Raw genomic sequence first — 12,296 nt, forward strand, 5'->3', positions numbered from 1 at the left:
CCCCTGGGCACGTTTAATTTATACATGGTATGCTTGTGTGTGTGTCTGTTAGTATATGGTTTTTTTTAAAAAAAAAATCTTTAAATATTTTAATTAATTGGATTATTTATGATTTGTTTTCACTTGTTGTGAGCCACCCCGAGTCTTCGGAGAGGGGCGGCATACAAATCCAAATAATAAATAAATAAATAAATAAATTGCAGCTCAGACTGTGACATTGGGGAGAAAAAGAATGTAGATAAAGTGGGATGGGAGCTTCTTGCAGCCTTCCATGGGGCTGTGGAGTAAGAAAAAAGAAACCACGTGAAAGCAACTGTAAAAACAGTGAAAGCAACTCCAAAAGAACAGCTTTCATTGGTTTGCAGCCTGCCATTGTAGACGTTTGTTGAGTGTGTGTGCGCATGGGGAAGTGTCTCAGCCCTTGCAGCCCCATGCCCTCAACCTTCTGCAATGGTAGGCTGCCAGTCCACGGGCCCTGAGTTTGACATTCCTGCTCTATTGGATTTCCTATTTCTTTCTGGTCAATCCCAATTCCCAGTGGTTTACTGTGGACTCCATTCCAAATATAAGCCATATTCAACCAATTTTAAGACCTGAACAAGGAGAAGAAAAGTGCTATTGTTTAGGAAGTATAGGTCAAAAGCTTTGCTGCATAGAACTGATCACATTCTCTGGATAAAGGTAAACACGATACTCTAGAGCAGGGTGTCAAACTGGATTTCTTCAAAGATTGGATCACCATTGTAGGTTTGCACAGGCTGGAGGAGAAAGATAGATGGGAAGGATGCCTCCAGCAGCACTTTGCCAGCCAAAACAAGGCATGAGGGTGGGTGCCCTAATCCTTACACACACACCGTTTTAGCTTCCAGAGGCCTTTGCCATTTCCAAGCCAGGCCAGATTAAAGCATCTCATGGGCCGGATCCAGTGTGCTGGCCATGAGTTTGACACCTCTGCTACAGAGATATCAACATGGTCCAATACAACAATTTAAAAAAAAATGTGTTTCCCATAATGGTACCAAAAATATTAACCTAAAATGCAGAATTGATTTACTTTTATTAAAACCACTGTACTCAATAATAGCCAACAGAATAATATAGTCACTGGGATTCAAAGCAGTCTTTCATTGAATTATTTTTCATAGTCATGATTATTATTGCTAAGCAGAAGATGAAAACTAGAACATGCTATCTTAATTATTCCACAAACCTTTATGATGCAAAGAGGCTTATCTGGATTGTTCTCATCCAGATAGTTGATATAGCCAGAAAGGGATAATGTCAATAAATGACCTTTCTGCCACAAGCAGCCCAATTGCTGGTCCAGAACATCTGATCCCATTTTAAATGTAGTTACCACACTCTGGGCACCAACATCCCAGATCTTAGCTGTTTTGTCCCCAGAAGCAGAAAGAAGGCGATGGCCATCGGGACTCCAACTAATCTGTCAAAAAAATAAAAAAAACCGTATCAATAGGATAAGAAGAAACTATTTAAGAAATAAATGATTCCTTTCTTGAGAGTGAAATTCATATCAAAAAGAAGTAAAATTACATTTTAGAACAATAGCTTGTTGTTCCAAAGTCACCTGGGAATCTTATTCATTTGACAGAATCCATCACAGAAATTAAACTCACAATCTTTTTAGATCAAAAGCCAAATAATATTTTTAATATTCTGGAATATATTAAACATGTACCAAAGAGTGAAGAGTATCTGATAATGTTCTATTAATGGCTACAAGTCCTTAAAGTCCTTAAGCATCGATGAACAGGTTAACTCTATTATCCAATTAGGGCTGAGTCTGCTAAGATAATGACACATCTCCTTATCCTGTGACTTCCGCTTTTTTGATGAAGGTGTTGATGCAGACATGTGTGGTGCTACTAACAGTCCAGAAGAAATAAGCAGGACTGGACATGAATCTGGGTGGGGCTGGATGCTGTTTCCACAGCTACGAGATGGAGTGTATCAGGTAAGATCAACGCCCCATCTCCATGCTAGAGGAGACAACATCCATGAATGGAACATACCAAAACTGGCTGTCCTATTGGAAGGACATGTCCTGGTCCTGACTTCCCTGATCCACACAAACTCACTAAAAACATGTCAACCGAAGCCAGCCTGCGCCAAAGCGAAAGAGTCTGTTGTGAGTGCTCCTTGTCATGGTCATGTCAGATTCTGAGGAGTATGAACCAGGTCCCTCTGGATACCCTGGGGTTTCCAGCTGATGCAGAGAGCGAGAGTGAGGGGGAAAGTGACCTGAGGAACCACTAGAGGGGGATGATATAACAATGGGGGAGTGGTCTCAGTTGGAGGAAAAAGACATTAGAGTGGATAATCCATGGTTAAATGCTAGATATAGGAGATTTCTGAGAAGGCAAGAGGACTTGTATAATAAAAGGAAATAAACTTACAGCTTTGCCTCTTTGGTGTGTGATGTCACTTCCAGGCAATATAAAAAGGATTTGGGGTAATTGGGTGTGGGGTTTCAATGCCGTTCATAGAAGAGATGTTAGTGTGTGTGTATGGGTGTGTGTGTGTGCTTGAAAAAGGCTTCAAAAACCTGATTCCTACCTCACTAATAGACATTCTTTGCTGGATGATGTTTGTCCGAGATTCCAGTGAACTGGTTTATTCTCTTGAATAGACTCTGTTATCTAAGGAATGCCAGTGGGCCGAGTTGGTGATTTTCCCAAACTTCACTTCGGAGAGAAAAATCACTTGGACATTCAATCTGCTTTTCACTGTGTGTTGCTTCTACCAATAAAGAGTGTGATTTTACCATGAAATAGAGGACTTTGGGTCAGTGGGTTTACTCCAAGAGGCCGTGGCCAGAACAGAGTCCAGCTTATAATGCTAAATAAACGGAGATGGAGAGAACCAGGCAGCTGCATGATAAACCTTGTCTATTGAAGCCTGCTTAGTCCAAGCTGCCGTAGTAACCACACCCTGTTAGGAATGAGCGGTGATGGGTCAAGGTTGAGGCAGAGCTTGAATCTCGTAGGCCTTAGCCATGCAGGCTGAAATCCACAGACCAACTGAAGGAGAAAAACCTTTGAATACATGGTGGATGATTAAAAGGAAATCAGAAATAATTCAGATCTACAAAATGAAAATTTCCGAGAAATGTAGATCTTCAGAATCCTATGAATATCCAACTTGTGCCATTTGCGCTCCAGCCGATGAACCGGATGAGGGCAAAAGTTAGGGAAAACAAGTTCTTGAGCTTTGTGAAACCATGAATTAATCTTCGGCACAAAGGTGGGGGTTAAGGTGTAGAATCACCCTGTCCATGTGAAATACACACAGGTCAGATCTGAGTGAAAAAGCTGCAAGCTCAGATATCTGAAGAGCCAAAGTGCTTTAGGGGTAGTGATTACTGTCAATCTCAAAATGGGTGAACAGTGCAGTCAGGCGGTAGGGAAAGCAAGTAGAATGCTTGGCTGCATGGCTAGAGGCATAACAAGCAGGAATAGGGAGATTGTGATCCCGCTGTATAGAGTGCTGCTGAGACCACATTTGGAATACTGTGTTCAGTTCTGGAGACCTGGACAAAAAGATATCAATAAAATTGAACGGCTACAAAAATGGTGGACGGTCTTAAGCATAAAACATATCAGGAAAGACTTAATGAACTCAATCTGTATAGTCTGGAGGACCGAAGGAAAAGGGGGGACATGATGGAAACATTTAAATATGTTAAAGCATTAAATAAGGTTCAGGAGGGAAGTGTTTTTAATAGGAAAGTGAATACAATAACAAGGGGACACAATCTGAAGTTAGTTGGGGGAAAGATCAAAAGCAACATGAGAAAATATTATTTTACTGAAAGAGTAGTAGATGCTTGGAACAAACTTCCAGAACTTCCAGTAAATCTACAGTAACTGAATTTAAACATGCCTGGGATAAACATATATCCATCCTAAGATAAAATACAAGAAATAGTATAAGGGCAGACTAGATGGACCATGAGGTCTTTTTCTGCCGTCAATCTTCTATGTTTCTATGGCCATAAGGTAGGCAACCTCATAGGGCAGATGAAGCAGACTGGCCTCTTGAAGAGGGCATTGAGGACCTTCGACAGGTCTAAAGTGGGATTATCAATGTACCATTATCTCCGCCATGGGTGGCAACAGGGTAGAGGAGAGCTGCTCTCGCGGTGAATTATGGTTTTGACATCCTTACAGTTACTTTGAATGAGGAATATTTGTCTCTTACCAGCCAGAGTCTGCCTAGCTTCCAGGGACCTGAATGCGTTCTGGCTGAGACACCTTGAGACATCCTGGGGTCACAGTGCACAAGAGACAACAACGGCTCAGAACGCGGAGCGGAAGATGGCAGTCATGTTTGGTGGCTGCTAGTAGACCAAGAGCCAAATGGCCGAATGGCAGGGCTGGCAAATATCGAGGGCGGCAGATGACACTGGAGATTGGATGGCTCATGTTCTGGGGTTGGTCAGCCACCTGGAGTTATCCAGAGAGACAGCTGAATAACCAACAATTAGGTCATTTACTTTACTAGACATTGCTCACCAGTTTCAAGCAGAATTCTTAAGGAGACACTGCACCTTTAAAATAGCAGAAGAAAACAGCATTCAAAAACAGGAACTCTTTAAACTACATCTTGTCCAAAATCAGACTGAGTGTAAAAAGCAGAAGTCATGGAATGAGGAGGTGTCTCATCAACTTAGCAGACTGGATAATAGACTGTTCATGGATGCTGTCTCCACTAGCATGGAAATCTGTATCATCAGATTTGCAGTAAAAGCCAATTCATCAAAAAATTTAAATTTCCTCTGTTGGAGATATAAAAAAAATCTAAGGATTTAGTGATAAGTGGTGATAAGCTTTTGACACTGACAGTTGTGAAGGCCTGTGGCGCATCATGCCAAAATGTGATAAATTAATCCTGATGGTACGTCAATTTCACGATGGCCATGGTATGGTGGTCCATGTGCTGGACAATGAAGCTTAATAAATATTTTAAACTGATATAAATCCATAGAGCACAAATGGAATATACTTACTGCATAAATACCTCCACTGTGTGCCTTGTTTCCACCAAGAGCATCAATTTTTTCTCCAGTTTTGCCATCATAAATAATAATCTGTTCAGAAGTTTAAAAAGAGACAACTATCTTGGAAGAGTTAATAAATGGATTGCATTAAAGTAAAACACTAATATTTCAAGAAAATAATATCTTTAATATAGCAATAGCACTTAAGATTTATATACTACTTCACAGTGCTTTACAGCCCACTCTAAGCAATTGTTACAGAATCAGCATATTGCCCCCAACAATCTGGGTCCTCATTTTACTGACCTCGGAAGGATGGAAGCGAGTCAACCCTGAGGCTGGTGAGATCGAACTACCAAACTGCAGGCAGTTAGCAGGTGGCAGCAGTAGTCTGCAGTACTGCATTCTAACTGCTGAACCATCGCAACTCAAATCAATGAGTAAAATATATATATTTCTTTGTAACACAAGAGCTAAGAAGCATGCAGGCCTTGCTAAAAATAAAAATAATCCCTTTTCCACAGTTATATTTCTTTTTCATGTTTCCTTCCTTCCGTAACTGCCATATTTATTCTTGGAGAGAAGCAATAGGCATAAAAAAGGCCATCTGAAAAGCCACTGGACTGTATGTAAGACAAATAACTAAAGGTAAAAGGAAGAAGAAACCGCTATGGTTTAGTAATGATGTAAGGGCTATAGTCAATGAAAAAAAGGCTGCCTATAGGAGGTATAAAGAGTCTGGAAGTACAGTGGTACCTCAAGATACGAACCCCTCGTCTTACGAACAACTCGTGATACGAACCCGCGGTTCAGCAAAATTTTGCCTCTTCTTACGAACTTTTTTTGAGTTACAAACCGGCGTTCGGAGACTGCTGGGAAGCCGCGCGGCTGTTTTAAAAGGTGACAGCCGGGCGGCGGGGCTTCCCAGAAGCCTCCCGAACACCGGTTCGTAACTCGAACAAAGTTCGTAAGAAGAGGCAAAATTTTGCTGAACCCCGGGTTCGGTTCGGGAGGTTGCTGGGAAGCCCCCCAGGCCGGCTGCGACCTTTTAAAACACCCGCGCCACTTCGCAGCTGTCTCCCGAAGCTGAACGCGTTCGGCTTCAGGAGACAGCTGGGAAGCGGCGCGGGTGTTTTAAAAGGTCGCAGCCGGCCTGGGGGGCTTGCCAGCACCCGCGTTCGGCTTCAGGAGACAGCTGGGAAGCGGCGTGGGTGTTTTAAAAGGTCGCAGCCGGCCTGAGGGGCTTGCCAGCACCCCCCCGAACCCGGGTTCGGGGTTCGCTGGCAAGCCCCCCAGGCCGGCTGCGACCTTTTAAAACACCCGCGCCGCTTCCCAGCTGTCTCCTGAAGCCAAATGCTAAAGCCGAACTTCCGCGTTCGGCTTCGGGAGACAGCTGCGAAGCGACGCGGGTGTTTTAAAAGGTCGCAGCCGGCCTGGGGGGCTTGCCAGCACCCCCCCGAACCCGGGTTCGGGGTTCGGGGGTTGCTGGCAAGCCCCCCAGGCCGGCTGCGACCTTTTAAAACACCCGCGCCGCTTCCCAGCTGTCTCCTGAAGCCAAATGCTAAAGCCGAACTTCCGCGTTCGGCTTCGGGAGACAGCTGTGAAGCGACGCGGGTGTTTTAAAAGGTCGCAGCCGGCCTGGGGGGCTTGCCAGCACCCCCCCGAACCCGGGTTCGGGGTTCGGGGGTTGCTGGCAAGCCCCCCAGGCCGGCTGCGACCTTTTAAAACACCCGCGCCGCTTCCCAGCTGTCTCCTGAAGCCAAATGCTAAAGCCGAACTTCCGCGTTCGGCTTCGGGAGACAGCTGTGAAGCGACGCGGGTGTTTTAAAAGGTCGCAGCCGGCCTGGGGGGCTTGCCAGCACACCCCCGAACCCCAGGCCGGCTGTCACATTTTAAAACAGCCAGAAAGCCGTTTTTTTGCGGGGGTTTTTTGGGTTGCACGGATTAATTGACTTTACATTGTTTCCTATGGGAAACAATGTTTCATCTTACGAACCTTTCGTCTTACGAACCTCCTCCTTGCACCAATTAAGTTCGTATCATGAGGTATTACTGTATAGCTGATAGGGAGGTGTATAAAATGGGACAGAAGGAGGCAAAACAGATAATATATGCTGCTAAAGCCTCAAAAGAGGAAGAAATTGCCAAATCTGTAAAGAAGGGGGATAAAACCTTCTTCAGATATATTAGTGATAAGAAGAAGAAAAACTGCGGCATCAGGAAGCTTAGTACTGGGAATAATACATGCATTAATGGGAATAAGGAGATTGCTGACCATTTCAATAGCTACTTCTGTTCAGTTTTCTCAAAAGACACCTTACAAAATAATACTATAGAGGGATATAGCATTGCTTCCAGCTGTACGGATTCAGCTCCAGTGATCTTAGAAGCCGATGTCTTAGAAGAACTTGAACGATTAAAGATAAATAAGGCAATGGGTCCAGATGGCATCCACCCCAGAGTTCTTAAAGAACTCAGATCTGTCATTGCTACCCCCCTGACCGATTTGTTTAACCAATCCTTGTTAACAGGAGAAGTTCCTGAGGATTGGAGAATGGCCAGTGTTGTGCCTATCCACAAGAAGGGCAGTAGAGAAGAAGCTGGTAACTACAGGCCAGTTAGCTTGACATCAGTGGTAGTTAAAATGATGGAGACTCTACTCAAAAAGAGGATAAATCAGCACCTAAAAAACAATAACTTATTGGACCCAAATCAGCATGGCTTTACTGAAGGCAAATCATGTCAGACTAATCTCATTGATTTCTTTGACTATGTCACAAAGGTGTTGGATGAAGGTGGTGCCGTGGATATTGCCTACCTGGACTTCAGCAAAGCCTTTGATACGGTTCCACATAAAGAGCTGATAGATAAATTAGTGAAGATTGGACTTAATCCCTGGATAGTTCAATGGATTTGCAGCTGGCTGAAGCGTAGACATCAGAGAGTTATTGTTAACGGCGAGTATTCTGAGCAGAGTCAGGTTACAAGCGGTGTGCCACAAGGGTCTGTTCTGGGTCCTATTCTTTTTAATATGTTTGTGAGTGACATAGGGGAAGGTTTGGTAGGGAAGGTTTGCCCATTTGCCGATGACTCTAAAGTGTGCAATAGGGTTGATATTCCTGGAGGTGTCTGTAAATATGGTAAATGATTTAGCTTTACTAGATAAATGGTCAAAGTAATGGAAACTGCAGTTTAATGTTTCCAAATTTATTATTTATTTATTTATTTATTTATTTATTTATTTATTTATTATTTATTATTTGGATTTGTATGCCGCCCCTCTCCGAAGACAAATGTAAAATAATGCACTTGGGGAAAAGGAATCCTCAATCTGAGTATTGTATTGGCAGTTCTGTGTTAGCAAATACTTCAGAAGAAAAGGATTTAGGGGTAGTGATTTCTGACAGTCTCAAAATGGGTGAACAGTGCAGTCAGGCGGTAGGGAAAGCAAGTAGGATGCTTGGCTGCATAGCTAGAGGTATAACAAACAGGAAGAGGGAGATTATGATCCCGCTATATAGAATGCTGGTGAGACCACATTTGGAATACTGTGTTCAGTTCTGGAGACCTCACCTACAAAAAGATATTGACAAAATTGAACGGGTCCAAAGACGGGCTACAAGAATGGTGGAAAGTCTTAAACATAAAACGTATCAGGAAAGACTTCATGAACTCAATCTGTATAGTCTGGAGGACAGAAGGAAAAGGGGGGACATGATCGAAACATTTAAATATATTAAAGGGTTAAATAAGGTCCAGGAGGGAAGTGTTTTTAATAGGAAAGTGAACACAAGAACAAGGGGACACAATCTGAAATTAGTTGGGGGGAAAATCAAAAGCAACATGAGAAAATATTATTTTACTGAAAGAGTAGTAGATCCTTGGAACAAACTTCCAGCAGACGTGGTAGATAAATCCACAGTAACTGAATTTAAACATGCCTGGGATAAACATATATCCATCCTAAGATAAAATACAGAAAATAGTATAAGGGCAGACTAGATGGACCAGGAGGTCTTTTTCTGCCGTCAGACTTCTATGTTTCTATCAGAACTGGATCACCACTGGTACCCTAGGCATCTGACTCTGTTTGCCACTTAAAAAGTCTGATTTCAATCACTGCACCATCAATAGCGGTTACTGGTTACCATTTGAGTATCTCAGAGGGCAACAGAGCACCTTCCAAAGCATGTATGGAAAGTAGGTCTACTTGAGGAAAACTTCCTCCAAATGGTGATACCACTACTAGAAATAAATTTTGGTTGAGAACTGAGCCCAAGATAGTTCACTCAAGGGTGGCAAGAGACTTTTCTCTACAGGTATCCTTGATTTACAACCACAATTGAGCTCAAAATTTCTATTGCTGAGACATTTTTTAAAGTTAGTTTTGCTCCATGTTCATGCCATAGCTGTTAAATGAATCACTGCAGTTGATAAGTTAGCAACATAGTTGTTAAGTGCATCTGGCTTCCTCATTGACTTTGCTTGCAAGAAAATAGCAAAAGATGCTAATGTGACCTGGCGACAAAGCAACACTTATAAATACAAACCAGTTGCCCAGCATGATTAAGAGAATGCTGCAAAGGTCGTAACTGTGAAAGACTGTCATAAGCCACATTTTTCAATGCCATTGTAAGTTTGAATAGTCACTAAATGAACTGTTGTAAATCTAGGACTAGCTATATTCTTTCTTAATCTATCTTTATTCTTTTTACCATCAGTACCAGGTCCTCATCTTTCTTGGTATTATTTTTTACATTCCGTGATGGCAACCTGTGGCAGACGTGCCAGACGTGGCACGCAGAGTTCTTTCTGTAAGCAAACACGCCATCGCCCCAGCCCAGCTCCAATCCCATTTCTCCATCGTGTTTCACTCAATCAATTCTAACTTCTCGCAAAAGAAAAAGATACTGCAAAGTTGGAATTCATTTAGAGAACTATTTCACTTCTGCGCTTCATAATGGTTGAGGCAGGATCCCATCCTCCTCCTGAAGCCCATTACAATGCGGATCCACAGTGTGACCCATGCATCTCTTTCACACTCTGCTGTGCCTCTGTAACCCTATTGCGGCCGAGGGATGAAAGGGCTGTCCCCCCTTCCAGTGGTGACAATGGGCAGAGCCTTAGTGCAGGAGCGAACCGCCCCTGTACTTGCCTTTGTGTGGCAACAGCATTTCGTCTTCATCATGGTACATTTGCTGTTGCCACCAGCAGAGGGCTGGGAGAGAATGGCAGGAGCGGATCTTGTAGGGTGAGGCCATTCTCCAAGTCTGGCCTTACTCATCAGGAGTCTAAGACAAAGAAGGGGCAGCATGGGGAAGCGCTCCCCTGCCCCGGTGGAACGCTGAGCACAAAGGTCCAGCAAGGGGGAGGGGGTGGCTGGCCAACAGAAGTGCCCCCATTGGTGAGTTGGATAGTGGAAAGGCCTGGCCCGGCTCTCGCAGCAGGATACTGTTCAGCACCTCCAGATATGAGCTGCCACCTTTGAAATGCACTGTGCCTTTGAGGAAGCTGGACAGTGATGGCTGGGCCATGGTGTGTGGGGGGACCATGGTGTGTGGCTGGGCCATGGTGTGTGGGGGGAAGCAGAGGTGTCCCCCCCCCCTCCTGAGCAAGCTGGGCATGGAGGAGTGCAGAGAATTCTGGGCCAAACGCTGGAGGATCAGAAGGCACACTCCCATGTTACCTCAACATGTGCTTCCAATGCTTGCTCCTTTATCCCAAAGTGTGATTGAGTGAGAGGGGAGGAGGAAGGAAGCAGGGAGAAGGGGAATTGGTAGGGGGCTTCTAGGAGGAGAAGCCCAGCTTGCATTCTTTTGGTGTGGGGTGGGAGGGAAGACCCAATAAAAATCCAATTCCCCCAATAAATGTGAGAAATAAAGGCCCAATAGTCCAGAGTCCAAAAATAGAGGTGGGGTCTGTTTGTGGGAGGACTGGAGAGAAAATCAATTGAAATCTGGGTGGAAGGCTATTTGGAGAGGAATCTGCCTAGGTTTCTTCTTCCATCCCCCTTAGCCTCGTGGCTTTCTTTCCTAACCTCGTTTTTAAGAGAAGGGAAGGGAGAAGCAAAGTGGGTCAATAGTAGCTAAAAGACTGGAAGAGGGAGGTTAGAATTTATTAAGATGGGAATGGGGAAAAAATGCTATTCCTTTCCCAAGGACCCAGGGAAGGTGGAATAAAAATAGGTAGATGTGTGATTGTGTGTGTCTGGGTGTGTAAATAACAGTCCGGGATAGCTTCCTGACACAAACAATAGTTGATGTTATTTTTGCTGAAAGCTTCTCAGCTACACAGCATTCTTTAATAAATACTAACAATAACAAATCATAATAATATATGGGAGTTAAAGAAAGGAAGGTGAAATCAGAGGGGGTGGGGGGAGGAAGGAAGAAAGGAAGGACAAATCATAGGAGGGAGGGATTATTCCTGAGTTGTACTTTAAAGAATTTAGAATGTTAAAGAAATCAGGGTGAATTAGTTGTGAAAGCGTGATTGAAATTCCTCACAAACCCTCATTATTCAGGTTAAATTGCCATGTTGCCAAATTATGATAAATACTGTATTTTTCAGAGTGTAAGATGCACCGGTGTATAAGACACACTTTAGTTTTGGGAGAGGAAAATAGAGGGGGGGGAAATCTACGTAGCATCCTTAGTCTGGCTAGGATCCTTAGTCTGTTCAGCTATTTCAGAGGGAGTAGGAATGAAAACAAGCCTGCAAATACTTAGGGCAGTAAAAACTGTTTCTCAGAGGGAGTAGGAATTTTAAAAATGCTGCAAGCCAGGAAGATTTTTAACAACCCGTTAGTGCTGAAAAATCATTTTTTCAGAAGGAGTGGGAATGAAAACAAGCCTGCAAAGACTTAGGGCTGGAAAAAAACCTTCTTTGGAGTAGGAAGCTGGGTAGATAGTTAGCACTTAGTTAGGGCTGGAAAAATAAGCTTCCAAATGCTTCATTCAGAGTATAAGACACACCAAATTTTCAGCCACTTTTAAGGAAGAAAAGGGTGTGTCTTATACTCCAAAAATACAGTAAGTGGGTTTTGGGTACTCAGTCCCTAAAATGTTTGTCATTAGTGCCCTAGCAGTATGATTCTCAACATAAGTACTTCAGAGAGAATAATTGCTTATCTGTAAATTCATTCATGGGAACATTCATAGGAATGTTTCTTTTCCCATGTGAAATGCTTTTCCCATGTGAAATGCATTTCATGTGAAATGCTTTTCACATGAAATGCTTTTAAAACTGTTTATTTTGTTGGTGCTGTATATATTTT

The 12,296-nt window shown here is 43.3% G+C and overlaps 1 protein-coding gene across 2 annotated transcripts in view; it reads right to left on the minus strand.

Annotated features, from left to right (window-relative positions):
• Positions 1-12,296, minus strand: part of WDR1 (WD repeat domain 1) — a 92,461-nt gene that overhangs the window by 35,361 nt on the left and 44,804 nt on the right. For both annotated transcript variants that reach the window (XM_070757346.1, XM_070757347.1), the window contains exons 7-8: positions 5,030-5,110; positions 1,211-1,444 (exon numbers count right to left, since the gene is read on the minus strand). In XM_070757346.1, coding sequence (XP_070613447.1) covers positions 1,211-1,444; positions 5,030-5,110 — 315 coding nt within the window. The remainder of the gene's footprint in view (positions 1-1,210; positions 1,445-5,029; positions 5,111-12,296) is intronic.

This window comes from Erythrolamprus reginae, chromosome 7 (assembly GCF_031021105.1).
Source record: "Erythrolamprus reginae isolate rEryReg1 chromosome 7, rEryReg1.hap1, whole genome shotgun sequence".
Classification (NCBI taxonomy): domain Eukaryota; kingdom Metazoa; phylum Chordata; class Lepidosauria; order Squamata; family Dipsadidae; genus Erythrolamprus; species Erythrolamprus reginae.